At 43.7% G+C, this 19,097-nt stretch overlaps 1 protein-coding gene across 1 annotated transcript in view; it reads right to left on the reverse strand.

The window, feature by feature from the left end:
* LOC126405365 (glutamate receptor ionotropic, NMDA 2B-like) overlaps positions 1-19,097 on the reverse strand; it is a 205,327-nt gene that overhangs the window by 140,944 nt on the left and 45,286 nt on the right. Inside the window, exon 4 of the mRNA XM_050069073.1 lies at positions 17,249-17,905. Coding sequence (XP_049925030.1) covers positions 17,249-17,905 — 657 coding nt within the window. The remainder of the gene's footprint in view (positions 1-17,248; positions 17,906-19,097) is intronic.

Consider the following 19,097-nt stretch of genomic DNA (forward strand, 5'->3'; position numbering starts at 1 on the left):
ACTTGCGCAGGTAGGAGGGACGGAGGTGGGACAGACGAGTAGCTGCACCAGCGCGCACGGTGTGCCAAACTTGCAAAATCCGCCTGGCCACACCCAGTTGGCGAAGCGCAGGTGCGCAATAACTTGACTTGGACTTGACTTGACCTATTACAGGACTTGACTTGACTTGACTTGACATAACCTGTGACTTGACTTGACTTNTGCCAAACTTGCAAAATCCGCCTGGCCACACCCAGTTGGCGAAGCGCAGGTGCGCAATAACTTGACTTGGACTTGACTTGACCTATTACAGGACTTGACTTGACTTGACTTGACATAACCTGTGACTTGACTTGACTTGCCCAAGAAAAAATGACTTGGGACTTACTTGAGACTTGAAGGTTAAGACTTGAGACTTACTTGAGACTTGCACATGTGTGACTTGGTCCCATCTCTGGGTAACATAACCATGCCATAACCCTTGATTCACAGAGTATAAGCATAGTCGCTAAACTTTGGTCACCTGAAAAAGATCCTCTAGGGCTGGTCCAGCCACAGGGTCCAGATTTCTCCTTAGTCATTAGTTCAAGGTCCAAACAGTTTAATATATTCAGTGTCATACTTGTGTTAAGCCATATTGTCGAGCTAGTTTGCTGTTTCTGTCAAGTAGCTGTCTGTTAGTTATTCACTCTACAGCAAGAAACACACTTCAAACATGCCAGAAATTGACTGTACTTGGAAATAAAGTGCGTTTTTTACAAACTTGACTTTTGGACCACGACCCACCAGTTGGAAACCACTGCTTTAGGGGTTAATTTTGCTAAATGTTAGATACGTATATGGACAAGGACCGATCCTTCCGTCCATACTCTGCATTTATTTCGTCCGTATTTGTGAACGTTTTCTGAACGCTTACAGAAACAGACAAAACAGAAGTCGTGAGGGCAGTATAGCGTAGCTCAAGCAAGACACAACAGAACAAATTGGTAATATAGTGAAAATAATTGTCCGTACACATGTCCCGATGCATTCAATGAACTCACAGACCACTGCTGTCTACAACACTGCCTCCATTATAAGGTAGATTATCACGACCTCCTCCACCGTTGCTTCCTTTGTTGTTGTCAGAAACTTCTGACTCTGCCCTCTAATGCCATCTATCGGATGTATCTGTGCCAACATGAAGGACACATGGAAGTATGTGGCCACTAACATTCAAAACGTTTAAAATTAATGTATCTATTTTAGTGCGTAACGGGAGTACAAATGAGCCTTAAGAAGTTGGATGTTGTGTTTCCAGTACATTTTGTTTAAATGGTTTTAAGCCTGGTTTTTTGCTAGTGAAAATTAGCATTAGCATTATCATGGTTAACCATAGCTGTAACTGTGCTGACAAGCTAGCAGCTCCGGTCAGGGTAATCTCCACCCTTCATCCAAATATTGTCACAAAAATTTGTTGGAGATGGCCAAACTGCCAAACTCAAGGCTTCAGAACGGGAGTCCACAAACCAGTAGGGGACATCATGGTGGCCCCGTCCATTATTTTACACAGCCTGTGCTGTGAACACACAAGAAAGGGCAGTGGAGCTTATGTAAGCACCTGTATGTGTGTGTGTGTCCATACTCAGCACTGAGTGTCTAGGTTGAATAATTTTTCTACTGTAGGTCAGCAGGAACACATCTGAACATATTGGTCTGATGTATAGGCTTCTGTGTGTGTGTGTGTGTGTGTGTGTGTGTGTGTGTCACAGCATGTGGCTCTGACGAGAGCCAGCTTGGCACAGCACTGGTGATTAATTGAGCGATCACATTGTAGTCTTCGCTCACGCCTTTCTTCTTCCACATCCTTGCCTCTTCCTTCTCTCACACTCTCTATTCTTCACTTCTTCTCCTTCTATCCCTCTCTCTCTGTCTTTTTTTACCCCTCTCTTTCTCCCCTCTGTTATCCTCATTTTCTTTATTCTCTCCCAGTCTCCCCCTCCTTTGCTCTCTTCTTCCGTAGATACAGGGCTTGTAACAGTTGCAACAGACGCAGGAGGCCACGGGTGAGGCAGAGCATGGACAAATCAAGGGCAAACGGGGAGACAGCAAGAAGAAAAAAAACAGGATTAAATCAAAAAAGAGGTCTGAAGAAGAGAGGGAAAAGGAAAATGTTAACTAAATAAAGCATTAGAGAGCAGGGGGAGTGTATAATGAAATAAAATTCAAATAGCAAGCAAGCAAAGTTCATTTATACAGCAGCTTTCACAGACACCAGTTGCAAAGTGCTTCGCAGTCAAAAACAAATTCTAGCTAAAAGCATGTCTGAACAGACAGGTTTTAGCCATCTTTTAAAAGGGTCCACAGAGTTTAAAGACCTCAAGACTATTGGAAGAGTACTCCAAAGCTTAGAGGCTGCCAACTGATCTACCCAAGTCTTAAAACGTGTCCGAGGTACACTTAGAAATCCCTGAGTAGAGGACCTAAGAGCTCGGCTCGTGGTGTGGAGGTACTGGAGGTCCATGATATACTGTCTGCCATGTAGGGCAGACATTGTTGTGATATGGGACCGTCTTTTGGATCATGTCAAGAGCCTAGCAGTAGCTATTTGGATGATTTGAATGGTGTAAAGAAGATTTATTAAGGCAGGTAAGAAGAGAATTGCAGTCGTCCAAATGTGATGAGATAACAGCATGCATTGGCATCTCCATTTAATTTCTTGACACAACAGACCTAAGTTTGGCTGTGTTTCTTACATGAAGGAAACATGATCGAGTCAGGGTCCTACTGTGGGCATCAAAACTCACCACAACAAAGCCCCTTTCATACATGCAAACCTGAAATTATCTAGATATTACCTAGAGGAGCTGTATGTGAGAACGCAAATGTCCGAATCAGTTGGATCGGACATTAAATGGACCTTGTTCTGCCAGCTCCCAAGCACAAAGACAGTGTATTGTCCGACTGAGCCTATGGGCGTGTTGATGGTGTTTACGTCATGTGGCTTGCATGAAACCGGAAAAATACAATGAATGAAAGGTGAAGAGGAAGGGTCACTGACACAGACGTGGCAACAAAAGATGAGATGACAAGATTCTGGAACTTCTGTATATAAGGGCTGAAGCCAAAATGGTCAGACAATTCAAGCAACAGCAAGAGACACTGTGGTTTATGACCAAATTAGAAACCACGTTCATGACTGCGGCGTCATCCATGTTATGTCTTGCCTCCTGCACGCTCTACCCAGGTGCCGCCCTTCGCCAAAACCAAACGGACTATTTCCAATATGTGAGAACACTTCTGACATAGACAATCTCCTGTTGAGTGCTACATGTGTGAAAGGGAAACTCTGCACCATATCCAGACCTGAATCTTTGGACCTTGTCTGGAATTCATTTTAGAAAACAGCTCAAGATTAAGCAAACTAGACCTGGAAGATGAGGATAAGGCACCAAGGTTCTGCCTGATCCCTCAGTTCTTGTTCGCTTGTCCATTTTTATCTGCGGAGAATTTGATATTTGACATTGAAATTTTTGTAGGTACTGTATCAGTGTTGGAAGTTCCAGTATCATGACAACACTACTCACTAGTTTAGAGTTTTGCACAGCTTTGTCCATGGTCCCACAGCTCACTCCACCTGCTACTAGTCAAGACATTGACATGATCACTGGGATTCTTTAGATGTGTCCTTTTGGCCCATTATCTTCCAGTTTATTTCCTTTATTTACATTGCACTGTATTTTTTCATTTGCTCATTTCCAAATCACTCTGAGGAAAGACTTGCTGGAGGATTTATGCACTGATATGACCAGACAAGCGGCTGACTCACACAGTCTGATCCTCCTTTCTCAAACTCTACTTCTCCATTTGCACGCTCTGGGCCGAGTGACACTGAACAAACAGACTTCAAGTCTCAGTGAGTATACAGGTATCTCCCCTCGGAGCCATATTCACAAGCAGTTTGAGTTTGTTCTTGTATTGTCATGACCCTTATGATAAACGGATGCACAGTTTAATAGTGGATATATTATATTATTATTCACGACCATGCTCATGAATATTTAAGAGTATCACAGTAGAGTAACTACGAATAATTCCATAGTTTCTAAACTGAAATGTATTGTCTAGGTGTTTTTTTAATAGTTAAAATGAACAGATAATAATTGTGTTGCAGTAGGGATTACAGCCATTGATCAATTAACTACAGAGAATATTTTTGACCATTTATGCACGTCAGTCTAGAGGTTACTTCTGCTGTTCTATAGTTTACTGCACTGCGCACCATTCAGGACTGATGGGAGACAGATAGTAAGCTACCTGCTTTAATATGCAGAAACATAGAGCCCAATGCCTATCCTCTGGTCTCTCCTGGTTAGCTGGCCTTGGCCGCTGTGCACGAACCAGTCAGGTCAGGTGGGAGCCAGCTAGCGGTGCTGTTCATTCAGTGATTAGTGCTAGTAATGCCATGTCCACCCTGTAGTCTCTCCTGAAGTCACCCCAGTGAGTTGGCAACTCCATTTTAAGCTGCAAACCCCATTTAGCATCACTGTTAGCTCTGTTGGCACCATCAGCAGTGTCAGCACAGCTAGTGCTGCTAACACAGTTAACAATGCTAAAGGGTTTTGTGGCTCAAAATGAAGCCGCTTACAGACCAAGGCTATACACAGGGGAGACAGGAGGGTGGCTGCCATGTTTCTGCAACAATGCCCGCCCGCCAACAGGATGGAGTTATGAGCAGTAATCGCTAAATGAATGGGACCACTAGCTAACATAGCTATCACCCAACCTGGGTGGTGGTAAGTGCAGAGCAGGCCCTAGGAATGCTGCACAGCCTTAATTATGATTCTTTCTATCATGTATTTTTGATCCATGGAGGTTTTATATTTGTAAAACTTTCCTCAAGCGGAAAAATTTGTTTTAAAAATCTGTGATGTCGTCACAATGTAAAGTCTATGAGCCGAACAAAACTCCAGCGAGAGAAACACTACAGCACATATTCACCGGGCCACTCCATTGGAATATATAGGCACCATCTTGGCAGTCGGTATCTAGGCAAGGCAGGTTCATTTATATAGCACATTATTGTAAGTTAAACACATATTATCTAGTTATTATTATCAATCTATGGTGCAGAGCGGGCAAAGCTAACGCTAACAATAACCAGCACTCAGCAAAGCCAACTGAAAATAAAAAGGCAAGACATTTACATTCACCACCTCTAAATGGATAGTGCTTTGAAACTAGTCAATGGAGCCCCAGACCAAAAGGAGAGGCTAGTGTTTCGGGTTATTTTACATTTTTCTGTTTAAAATTAACCAGTTAGTTTCTGATTAATGGGTGTCGGGCTATCAAAAGCAAAATCAACCATCGACACCCGTAGTTGCAAGGCACTCTAAGGAAATGCGTGGTGCCTTCTAATCAGATATTTATATTGCTGGCATTTAAAAGTGCTACATGTAATGTGCAATGGCATTTTAAAATCAAAATATCACGAAATGAATTATTGTGATAAGCTGGTATAATCAAACAAATGAGAGGTATGACGAAGAAACACGATCTCTTCCTCAATCTTCTCTTGTGGAAAACGTGGCATTTCACGTCCATTTGCATTGGAACAACAGCACCCTCCTTCTGGTTTGTGCTATAAAATTGAGCCAAATCTGAGCCAGTAGCACAAACTATACAACCTAATGCAGAGGCTGCCAAGCTTTCCAGCGATGGTCTCATTTGTTTACAGTGATTATACTAATGAAATAGAATGAATGCTGTTCTGATTTATGGACGTGGAAATACTACTTGTATAACCTTTAAATGACTTACAGCGAAGACAGAGTGAAGTCTCACTCAATTATATTCTCACGGGAACACACTGGGTGTTGTAAGGGCCGTGACTGTTTGTTTACAGGACATGTCTCACCACCCATCACCAGAGAGATGGAGGTTCAGAACTGGACAGATGTAAACGCTGTGAAGGGGAAATGGTTGTGTTAAAGGTTAAAGAGGTGGGTCTCCAGATTAGGTAGGGTGAAGCAACACGCCTTTGATCCTTTCATGGTTTAGGGCTGTGAGGCAGCAATTAACCAGTCCTAAATGTGTACTTTTTTTTCCATCCATATCTACTCCTCTCTCTGTATATACTGTATGGAAAAGCACTGACTCATCTCAGCCTATGAATAGATAGAGGTCCATTCCCTCTCCACCTCTGAATCAGGGCGGGGGCTGGCGGAGATAAGGCTAATAAGGGTCCCAGCAAAGGGCTGGTGTAAGGTTCACGAGGGGATAACTGGGGAGGATGGATGTTGGAGACGGGGAGGAAAAGGCGGAGGAGCTGCTTGTAGGTCTCGTGATGGTGGTGGTGATGTAGGGAGAAGTGGGAAAAGGGAGGGCGAGACTATTTATGTCTAGAGGTAAAAGAGAGAGGAAAGGAGAGCAGAGATGAGGATGTTGCAATGAGGAGGAGGAGGGAGGGAGGAGGAGGCTGTGAGGGGTGTAAGGGCATGTCCAGAGGGAGTGAGGAGACGTGAGTGGAGGGCTGGGATGTAGGGGAAGGTGTGGCTGGTCCTGTACCAGGGGGACACGGAGTGAGAATGAAGGAAAAGGAGGCCAAGCAGAAGGAACGAGGAGGGAGGGGTGGGAGTGAGAAGACGTCTGAACCAGAGAGGAGGGTGGTGAGGAAAATGGGTGGAGGGAGGTATGAACTGTTGTTGCTGTTTAGCATGCACTGACAAATTCTTGTCTGTTCTACTGGATCCTACCAAGGGATGCACCGATTATCTGCCGAACATCGGTATCAGTTGATATTTGCCTTGTTGACAGCTATCGCCCTATCGGAAAATAAGATGACATTCACTGATGTTTTTCTTTTGTGTCACATCAATTTTTCACAGGCTAAGAAGCAGGGCTTGAAACTAATGGCGTCCCCTCATCAATAGAAAACATGTTTGGGACGAACAGAGATCTTCCCGGGACACTCCTGGGACAAAAGGACGCAGTAAACTCACTTTCGTCAGAGGACGCACCCTATATCTTCCTTGATAAAACCACATTGTGAACAACAAATCCATGTTGCAATCAGCAGGGGGAGAGCTAGTTAATGTTACCTGTTAGCAGCTGGTTGCTGGAACTAACAGCTAACAGAGGTTGCAGTGAGTTACATTATGATGCGTTCAGGCTCTGTTCAGTAAAAATTAGTTTTTGGCAAAGTTTCTCTTCGTCTGGAAGAATTGTAAAATGTCAAGAGGATGGATGAAAGCTGATTCAGAAGAATGCAACACTATATAAACTAAGAAAGGATGGCAGGAGAAATACCCGCACACCAAGTCAACTGAGCTGGACCGACACAAAAAAGCTTCACAGGCTGAGATCAATGTCAAAAGAAAAAGACAATTTATTCAGATCCATGCACAAAAAGGAGGGTGTAAAATAATAATAATAAAAAGTGGTGATAGTCAAGGACTGAAACATTTGCTGCTGTTTTTCATCTTTTTGTTATTTTAAAAATTTTTATCATTTTTATTATTTTTTTAGTAGTATGTTTTGCACTTTGAGCACCCTTCTTTTTGTGCACGGATCTGAATAAATTGTCTTTTTCTTCTGAATAAATTGTCTTTTTCTTCTGAATAAACCGACTTTTTTTTTTTCTTTGTTGCAACTCCAGCTCAGTTGACTTGATGTGCGGGTATTTCTACTTTCATCCTTTCTTGGTTGTCTGTTATACCGACACGCTCAAGATAAACTTTTTTGTTGCCCCAAGTAGGCGCAGCTTCACAGCAGCCCTAAGACTTTACACTATACACACGACAAGTTTATGTTTTCTGCTTATTTTGCCGCACGTTTTTATCTGCTAGCTTAATGTCTGATGTCAACCCGGTACAAGATCATATCAGTCTGATAACTCTCTTATCCCCTCAAAAAAAAAACAGTTCAATAACAGTAGCATTATTAAGCAAAAAAAAACACAAGTTTTATTTTGGTTTTAACTTTCAGTTCATGGTTTTAAGTTTATGTCTATTTAAATTTCTGTTTATCAGGTTGGAAGCGAAGTCAGCAGCACTGCAGTGAAAATGGACCGTCAGTTCAGCACCAACAGAGAGATGTGACTCTGTATTGCCAGATTTCGCAAGTGTGTTGCTGAGACAGAGACAGGTCTCGAACAAAGTTAATTTTCTCTGGATCTGAAAAATGCAATTTTAGTGTCAGGGCGTTAGGGGGATACGTGGCTTGTGAAAACAAGGTCCGAAATTTACTTTGGTGACTGTGGGGCCAAAGAATCGATCATAATCTATACTCACGTTCACTTTTCCCATTGGATTAAAAAGAAAGAAGTGAGCCGTCTCAGTTTATAAATGGTCTTTGTTATAATGTTCTCATAATATAATGTTATCTTGTATAATGTAGTTTTTAGCAAGAAGCTTGAATAAATACAGTTGTTTGAAGGATAAATGTGTTGAAGTTTTCACAGCAAAATAAAATAGATATCAGAAAGGGATTGATAATATATTATATATAGAAAAAAGGCTTTTGAGGCAGTTCTGTATCTTTTTTAAAAGACATTTTTCATATGAAGGATGGTTATATTGAAGGTTGTTTCATATGATTTCATATGATTAAATGTGTGCTCATTCAATAGCGTAATGAAGGACAGACTGAATGGCTTTTAAAACAGATCAGTTCTTTTTTTATAATATATAATGGAGATTTCTTTGGTTCCCCGGCACAAAACGGGGATTAAGGAACAACAAAAACAAGATAAACATCCAAAAACACACACACACACACACACACAAACAGCAGTATCGGTTTCGCCATCGGCCAAATTGTTACGTTAAACATCAACATTGGCCCAGAATTTCACAATCAGTGCATCCCTACTTCTGCGGGCATCTGATCACGGGGAGAAACACAGAGAGGAAGTGGAGCAGGTAGGTGGGGGAGCAGGAGCAGGTATGACGGAAAGGGGAGCAGGAGGGTGGATTCACACCTCGACATCTGGTGTAAATCTGTACGTGTGCCTCCTGTTAGCTGCCTCGGGATGAACCAGACCTCGGCCTCGCAAGCCACATTCATAAAGAGAGAGAGGGAGACATGACGGCAAATAAAAGAGAGCATTAAAAACATGGAGGGTGCGAGAGTAAAAAGGGGGCAGGTGGGGTCAGCTCTTTAAATCACAGCTATCTCATCTCATTTCCAATGATTTCACTAAGCCCCTCTAAGTACACATAACCATTGTAACTGTCAGCGTTAATCTCGTGTATGGGAGCAATCTGTCTACAATGTAAAGCAATAGAACGGAGGAGGGAGACAGAATTTGGAGATGGAAAGAGTGAAAGCGAGACGGTTCAGGGCGGGTGAGGTATAGAGAGAAAGTTATGGAGCGAGTTTAAAAATGGCCACATTCTAAATGGCCGGAGTAAATTGAGACCAACGGGGTTGGAAAATAGGACACATAAATTTAGGGCTCTCGATATTTTTCACTACCTCTTCCTCTCCCTCTCCCTCTCTCTCTCTCTCTCTCTCTCGATCTTTCTTTCTCCAGAGAGGGGGAACACACACAGTGGGTTGTCACATTTTCTAAACCAGGACAATGAGACGGTAAAAAGAGGCTAGTAGTGGGACATCTCCACCATAGGAAGTCAGACATTACCGAGCCATGATGCACCAAGAAATGCAGTTCACAGGTTCTGAATCTCTATAGAAGTGGACTATGGATGAATTACTAAACTGACCTACTAGGCACAAGCCCAGGGGCCCAAAGTGTCAGGGCCCCCCCCTGCAAAATGTCTACAGCTGTAAGTATTAATAGATTAGTTGTCATCTTCTAATTGCCAACTAAGTTGATAATAGATTAATGGGCTTGAGTAATAAAATAAAAAAGTAAATAAATTCCAACTTCTTAATTGTGATTATTTTGTGTTTTCTTTGCGTGTTCATGACATTAAGCTGAATGTCTTTGTGTTGTGGACATTTGAGGACATTATCTTGGGCTTGGAGAACACTGATCAACATTTTTCACCATTTTCTGATATTTCAAAGACCAAACAACTTTTCACTAGATCAAGAAAATAAGCGACAGACTCATCGACAGTGAAAATAATCTTCTCAAATTAACAAATACAAACCACGAACAGACTCAAAATGACCATAAAGAGATGTAAAGGAACTGCAGAGACACGAAATAACTACAGAAATGGGCAAAATGACTACAAAGAGAAATAAAACAACAAAATAAGACACAAAATTACCTCAATAAGACCCAAAACAACTACAATGAGACACAAAACACCTACAAGTAAACACAATTACAACACAAAATTAAATCAGTCCATGATGTAAACATTTCTCCCTAGGTTTGTTGCTGTTTATAAGTTTTCTATAAAGAACCATTCAGTGTATTTTTATTCTATAACCACCTCTTAGTATAACAGTTAGTGGTGTCAGTGGCGGATGCACTGGATTCAACTTGACTTCACACACACAAGGAATTCACAGGAAACTATACATGCATGCACTCGAGCAAAATTCTATTAACTGATAACAGCCACACTGTTTTCTGTTCAATCTCTTTACACTGTATCAGATCTGTATTTTGTTAGATCTAAAGCAAATAGAACAGTTCCTACTGCTGCTGCTACACATTATAAGCTTTCAAAGGGCAAATTACAGGGTGGATTTTATTGTGAAAAAGCCCCAGGACAGTGCTGTTGTTTGGAAGACAATTCACGCCATGCACGGCACAAAATCTGATTGGTGTTGGTCATAGCATGATGATAAAAAAAAAAGGCAAATTACTGACTGACTTCTTTACCAAAGCAACTTGGGGTTGTTTTGCTGCTCATGCCCATGAAATCATGGGTACTTAAAGAAAGACTTCAGCCACAAAACGACCATTTGTATACCCCAAATTTGTGAGGAAAACTTTGCATGCCTCCGTGGTGAATGGAGATTTCATCCATTTAATAACTTTCCCACTACTCATGTGGTGTAATCCAAGTCTCATTTACCTGGTCATGTGCTCAGTACCTCTCAAACATATGCATCTTTGCTAAAATGTTACAATTGTTTTATTTTTTAGGATGTTTTTTAAGGTAAATTTCCAGGTAGCGTTTTTGCAATTGAAAATAACCCTATGAGAAGGTGCCAGAGACACACACACAGACAGGGAAAAAAACTAACCGAGAAACACCCGGGAATAAAACTTGACAAAGGGAGCAGAGGAAAAAAAAAAACAAGAAAGAAAAGCAAAGAACATATCCGGGATAAAAGGATAAATCAGAAAGCTGTTACAGGGGGTTTACTGCGCTTTACTGGACACAACAAAATCCATGAATGAACCGAACAATTAGGGGAGAGAGATGAGAAAGAGACAGGAACAGAGAGGGACAGACACTGAGAGAGACGTCAGGCACAGGAACACTCGCTTTTTAATTCTCTTATCGTTTACAAATGCTCCTAATTGCGTCTATGTTTTAGCAAGGACGCGGTGCTGCCAAGCCGAACAGCACATTACATTAATAGAGTACAGGACCTCAGTGATTACTACAACAATAGGTGCTATTGTAGGACATTAATTGGGAATATAAATGCAGGAACATTTATGCTCAACTCACTGGACTAAAACCCTCAAGAGGACGCGGAAAACAGGAAATGACGCCGATTCAAGTCGATTTCTTTGTGACTAAAAAATTAAAAAAGGACCCCCCCCCCTAAATGTAGCATAAACATAAACACAGAGGACAAGGGGGACATGTTTCTTTGGAAAATGAGGTATGGACATTAATTGCTTCACTGAATTCACCCCTGTGCGGTGATTAAATGGTTCAACTGGCTCACTTCACACAAACGCGCGCGCACACATCCTCCACAACAATTATCCCTGGACACAGTTCAACACCAATTCCACACTATCATCGAGCCTGTTTCCTCTGAAGAATTAGCACACATTTGCCCACACCGACACGCACACACAGGGACGCTTGTGCTCAGACACAAAATCGCTCTCTCTCGTCTTACAAAAGGCTCGAACACCCACGGGTAAAACGACCACATTGGAAAGGATGAAAAGCCTGAATTATTTGGGCAAAAGTTAATTGATCGCATCCTGCTGTTTTGTTCCTGGAGACGGCTGCCAGTTACACAAAAGATGGCAGGGAACAGATTTGTTTGTGTGGGAGTGCCTGCGTCCCTGTGTTGATGTGTGATGATGATGTTGCAGCAGCACTTTATCGCGGATCCCGTTCAGCATTTCTTCCATTATGTATTTAATATTCATGCATTAATTGCCCCTTGTAACACATGTCTTACCATATATTTATGAAAACACATGTGTGTGGGCGTGTGCGTGTTTTTATGTGTCTGCATGTGTGCAAATGTTATTATATTTTCCCTCGGGTCATCAGGGTTGGCTGCTTTCCCTTTTTTCATTAATTGCTGACGATCCTACATTTAAATCCTGCGCACAAGTGGATGCTATCTCTCCCCTAATCTGCAGCACAAGCAGCCTCCACTCGTAGATTAGCCCGCTGTTCGTATTATGCGGTGGCCCTGGGGGTGATCGGCGACAACTACAGCTATTTGTACCACTACAAAGCCATACCTTCTAGACAAGCTGAGGAAAATGGCTCACCATGTCTTGATAATATGAGCATTAGCCAAAGCTTTAGATCACACTGATTGCTGCAGTCCAACAGACACTGTAGAGGGACAGCGAGCAGGGTGGTGCTGGAAACCACTACAGACAAAAGACTGGCAACCACAGCCATGTTGGCTAGGTAACAACACACACGCAGATGCACAAGGACACACACACCCTTAAACTGTTGGATGCTTTCCCTCTCCTTTCTCCATCTCCTCCTCCTCCTCAATCTTGTACTGTCTTTCACAGATGTGAGTACAGCTGCGCTCTATCCATCTTTCTCTCCCCCTTCATTCCTCCTCCATTTAGGCCACGATTTCCTGAGCAAAGAGGCAGCTTCTCTTATTCTTGTAATGTTGGATGGATGGCGATACACCTGCTGCTGCACTCCCTGCAAAACACACGCTCTGTGTCACTCTGCCTTTCCGTCTCTCCTTCTCTCTTTCTCAGCCGCGCGGCCATGCACTCAGTGCACTCATCCTCTTACTTACCGCCCCAACCCTCCCTCACTGATCTTATTCATTGATATAGATGTGAGTGCCCTTTGCCTCCATCCATCTCCCTCCTTTCCCTTCCTCCTCCGCCTTCTTCTTCATTCCTTGTTAATACCGGAGCCGCCTGGCTTCCTCTTCCCGTCCCCTCATCTATTTAACTCTCTTACTTTCAGGCTCATGCACAAGTTCACTTTTTCTCTGCACTAGCAGTAACTACAGACAGTCCACAGCCGCTTCCCACTGGCAAGCTGTATGCACAGATGCAGCCACTGTGGTAGCTGTAGTCCCACTTTTTATTGCTGAGCTACTGCTGCAGTTTGGCTCCGTCCCCATGAGGAATAGTACTAAAAAAATCCAGTTTTGTTCTTGTTAAAGATGTCAGAAAACTCAGAGAGATTTGTAAGGCTGATTGGGAGACACTTGTGCTGCAATACTCTAATTTCTAGGCTCTAATTTTTTAACGCCAAGTCCTGGGTATGATGCTGGACTGGATTGGGGGACTGTATCTCCCACTGGCGCATAATGCTGTGCTTAGCTTTGTGTTTCATCACCACAAATACCAAGTAACACTCCTTGTAGATGCATATGTGAGCAGAAAAATGTCATTCTGATTCTGATTCAGCCTGACTCTTCACACGGCACAACAGCAGTCCACTCCAGAGGGTACACTTTATGGAATTATCTTGTACCGTTCCTCCAAATTCTTTCCCTATTCAGCCCGCACTAAAAAAATCTAAATGCCTTCTGTGTCATTCCCTGTTATCATCCTTCCTTGGATGTGTAATGAAAAAGGAGGGAGTGTCTTGCCAACTGTAATAGCAGAGTTTGGCCTTCGGTTTTGACGGTGTGTATGTGTTTGTGTGTGTGATGGAGCGGGGCCTTAAGATAAACACCTCATATTGCAATCCCTATTTCCCAGTCTTTGTCAGTCCATTTTCTTGAGATGCTTGCTCACAAGAAGAAAAAAAAACATATACAGCACAATTTTTCTTAAGCCCTATAACTCGACCTTTCATTCTATCTTTCACAATTACTCTCTATCACTTTTTCTCCATCTCTGCGGTCCATACAGAAGAAAAGTTTTCTCTCCTTACTCTTTCTTTCCCTCATTTCTCTTTATCTCTCTCTGAATGTACCGCTCACTTTCAGAGACATTTTCCCTCCCTCCCCCTTCACTCCGTGTCAGACTCTGTCTCCTCTTCTGCTGTTGACTCTGCCCTTGTCCTCTACCCTTATCTGTCCATCACCTCTACAGGCAGCCCCATCTGAACCCCACCTGATCTGGCAAAAACCCTTCTGCTCCCCGACCTGCTTTCACTTAAAGTAGAATTTCTTCCACCCAATCTCACCCTCACTATCTCAATTCCTCCACTTTCCCCATGTCCCTCTCTCTCTCCCCTCCCTCTGATCCCTCTCTATCGTATTTTTGCCACTCCATTGTCTCAGCCCATTAGGCAGACACAAATCCGTTTGGAGACTGAGCCTTAGCGCAGCCCCGTCCTCGCTCTCCAGGGCCCCCGTGCAGCCAGGAGGAAGCTCTCAGGAGAGGCAGACTCTGGCTTGTGGCCGGGGAAATCCATTTAAACCTCTGCCACAAAACACTGCTCTTTCCTGCTGCCTGGTGCACTTAGGGCACGTGTGCTTAATGAATGATACTGTCCCTGCACACACACACACACACACACACACACACACACGCACACACACACACGCACTCAGGCTCATGCCCACTGCTTCCTGTTTACCTCCTCCTCCAACCAGATCACCAGAATAAAAACAAATTTCCGCAACCCATGGATACCTTTTATTTGTACGTTGTGTAGCGGATGCGTTGAAACTTTACATCTCAACAACGCTGTGGTTAAAATGTGGTTAGGTTTGGGCACAAAAACCATTTGGTTATGGTTAGGAAAAGTTCATGTTGTGGCTTAAAATACCCACTTTTGGTGGCACTACCCTCGCTGGAAAAGCAGCAACGTCTCCGTTAAAAACAATCGCTTTCCGTGGCAGGAAACACAGAAATGTCATGCATTTTTTGTGATATTATCCTCAGTGGAAACACACCAATGAGTCGCTCAAGTGGTTTTCAGCTTGGCAGGTGTCTTGCCTCGGTGTCACACCATCCACCATCCCCTCCAACTCCCTATGACACAGTCAGCCTCATACTATGTCACTTTAGAAATGCTTATATAATATGTATGAAAGATACAAATGCAAAGTATCAGTTTGCACGTCCTCTCACCTCACTGCATTTTTCCATGCAGTAAAACACAGACGTACATTTTCACGTCACGTCGTTAGTGGGGTTGGAGGTTAAAGACACCTGTAGCCACAGTTCAGGGACAGATATTTAGATATTTAAGAAAGTGTGTGCATGAGGCTGTGAGAACATGTGTGTACTGTACAGCAGTTTTTGCATGAGTGCTTGGAGGAGCGCTGTTTTAAATGGAAGTGGACGCTTCCCTGCCATTTCTCTCCTTAGTGCTCTAATGAGAAGTAACAGAGAGAAGAGCTACAGTGGTGGCCGCTGGCCTTGACGTGTCACTGCGACTCGTGTCTCCACTGGTACAAAAACCTGTTGACACCAGAGGGTCAGCGGACAAACTGGAGGGTGATGGGAGACGAGATAGGACTGAGATTTTATGGATCTTGATAGCTCTTGATCGCCGAAGCCAATGTCAGTAATTTAATAAAGGTTTCCCTGAATGAAAGGCACATTAATTTCTTTCCTTATTATTTAATACAGCTGTATTTATGCACAAAGTACCAAATGAATGAGCTGATTTTGTGGAATAGGGTCCAAGCCCAGATCCCAGGCGGGCGCAGATAAAGCAGCAGCAGATTGCTTTATCCCATTAGGCAAGGCCTAGTAAATAGGCAGAGATCTAGCTCTCTGTTCTGGTGAAATCTCCAGCTGATCCTGTCACTGGCATCAGCACTGTTGGCAGTTTGTCTTTCAAGTCAGACACCCCAGCTTACCCTGCCTGTGTGTGTCTGTCTGTCTGTGTGTCTGTCTGAACCCAGTGTTAATACTAACGCAGTAATGGCGGTCGAGGATGAGATGAGAAATCCTGTGCTGCAGCCAAGTCAGTCAAAATGGCGTCACTGTTTTGGATAAACTTGAAGAGGACAGTGCAGTGGGCTCAGGTTATGCATGCACATTGTCTTGCTCTCAAGCAGCTAACGATTTTTTTCTTTTTTGATTAATCAATTAATTGTTTAGTCTATAAAATGTCAAAAAAGTTGAAAGATGCTCATCACAATTTTTCAAGGAGTCCAAAGTGACATCCTTAAATTGCCTCTTTTGTCCAACCAACAGGCCAAAGCCCAAAGACTCTTCATTTACTATCATAAATGACAAAGAAAATCAGCAAATTCTTACATTAAAGAAGCTGGAGGCAGCAAATGTTTGACATTTTTTGTTTGAAAAATGACTGAAACAATCAATTGATTATCAAAATATTAACTAATTGGTGACTAATTTTCTGACGATCGACTGATTAATCATCTAATTGTTGCAGCTCCAGTCAGCACTAAGTAGAGCCCCACTGATTTCAACAAGTGTTCAACTTAAATAATTTCAGACAAAACTAGGGAGAACATAAACAAGTACAAATCACAAAAGAGCATATGGCAGAGATGCCAGAAAAACAAACAGCAGGAGTTTAAACTCTGCAGCCACAGCTTTAAAAATATCTTTCTTTGATGAAAAGACCTCTGTACGGTGACGTAATCTATCTGTGACAAGCTTTCACAGAGAGTGACAGACACACAGCGAAAATTGACAGCAAAGTGCAGCCAATCGAAATGAAATCCTGCAGAGATCCAAGTTCACAGAGCGGCCTTGTAAGAACGAAACAACATTACATCTGATGCTACGGCAGCCATTTAATGAGCAGGTCTGTTGTCTATGCTGCACTCCCAATAACAGAACTAAACATTTAAAATGGAGGTTTTTAAGTGTAGTCTGGCATCATTTTGTAAGAGTTTATTTTTATTGAATTAAACATTTTTTGCAGTGGCAGCAGTCACAGGTAGGTGCTGGGCAAAACTTTCCATTTACTGTTTCCAAGTTGAGTCCCCTCCACCCACACACACTTCTTTGCACGATCACTGTAAACAGGGACAACTTTTTGTTTTGTGAGTGCATCTCTGAGTGTCCTACCTTGGCAGCCATGATCATGGAGGAGCCCCCGCGGACTCCGAGGATGGGGATGTGTGTCTGTGCTGAGATGAAGTCGAGGATCTGGGCAATGGCCTCCTGGTCGGTGTCATCCCCAAACACCACGCCCTGCAGCCAATGCTCCGTCATGAGGTCACAGATGCTCTTGATGATGCTTTTAGGGTCCGTCTCATTCATGGTCAGCACCTCTACATTGGGCGCCATGTGGAGGAAGTCTTCCTTTTCCCGAGCCCCAGCCAGCGCCACCTCGCTGGAGTTGCCCACTAGGACGACAGCAATGCTGAGGCCACGCAGGATGTTGGGCAGCGCCATGTGGTGGGGAGGTGGCTGGGGGATGGGGACGTAGTGGCCGCCACCGCCTCCCCCACCTCCTCCGCCTCCCCCGCCCTTCTCTCTCCGTGAGTGGCAGGCCGGGGGCAGGTGGAGAAGGCAGAGCAGCAGGAGGAGGAGGGAGAGGCAGTGAGAGGCGTTGGTGTGGCAGTGGAGGGATGGAGGTGGGGGTGGATGTAAGGGTCGGACTCGCCTCTCTCGCTCCTGGGCGACTGAGGGGGCGGAGGAGGAGGCCCCGGCTTGGCCGCGAGGTGAGGAGGGGCTGCAACAGCCGCAGCCAGGCATGGTGGAGGAGTGGGAGAGTAATACCTGGAGAGATGGAGGAAGGAAGATGAGGAGAGGAACAGAAAGAGACGGAGATAGCGAGAAAGCAGGGGTAGGCAGAGATTTGATAAAGCAAGATAGCAAGAGAGAAAACAAAGGGAAAAAAGATGGAGGCGGGAGATGGAGAGAAGGAGACAGAGGTTAACATAGCACCATACAACATTAATTGAATAAAGTGAATTGCCAAGAGGCTACATGCATCATATGAATCAGTGCATATCAATGTCAGTCCACAGAAATGGGGCACAGAGGGGAGAGAACGAAGGAGGGGGAAACCTTGTGGAAAACAGAGCTTTAAAGACACAGAGGGATGAGAGAACAGGTCACACTTGACACACATAAATAGTGCATAAACACACACACAGATATGACGGCGTTTAGTTTACACATAATCTCACATGGATCAATAATTCATGTGGAATGTTCTGAAGCAGCATTATGGTATATATTATGGAGGATATAAACTCTCCCTCCAGATGAGATTCTGGCTTCTTGACAGGGAGAGGACTGGGAGAGGAGGGAGGAGGGAAGGAAGGAGGGAAGGACGAAGCCAGTCGTATCGAGAATGCAAACGAGAGAAAGGGCAGATGGAGGAAAAAGACGGCTCCACGCCAACTCTGACTGACTGACAAACTGTCTGGGGCGAAATGAGTGACACACCAACCCGAGATGCAGACAAACTGACTGACGCTGAAATTGATTACATGATTGACGGCGGAGGCGCTCAGAGCAACTCGCAAGACTTTGATATGATACCCGCCCGCCTCCCTTCACCCCTATTGGCCTAGTTTACCGCTCACAGCAGTTTGCTGACCATCCTTCCACCTCCCTCCCACGTTCTACTTGACCATATCTCTCTCTCTTCCTCCGACTCCCTCTTCACTGTGCTTATTTATAGAGCTTTTCATTAATGGGGATGCAGAGGAGAGGAAGGGCCATGTGGGCCGGTGAAAGAGGGAGAGGGGAAATGAGCAAGATCCAGAGAAGACAAGAGGAGGAGAGAGATGACGACAGCAAGGTGGGACAGCAACAACACAGCTGGAGACAAAAAACTGCAACCAAATTGCCAGAAAAAAATGTTGACATTGTACGTTTCTGCAAAACATGGATATGTTACATTTGCACATCATTATGTATGTATGTATGTATTATGATTTATTTATTACCTTAAACACTA

This window comes from Epinephelus moara, chromosome 18 (genome assembly GCF_006386435.1).
Source record: "Epinephelus moara isolate mb chromosome 18, YSFRI_EMoa_1.0, whole genome shotgun sequence".
In the NCBI taxonomy this organism is placed as follows: domain Eukaryota; kingdom Metazoa; phylum Chordata; class Actinopteri; order Perciformes; family Serranidae; genus Epinephelus; species Epinephelus moara.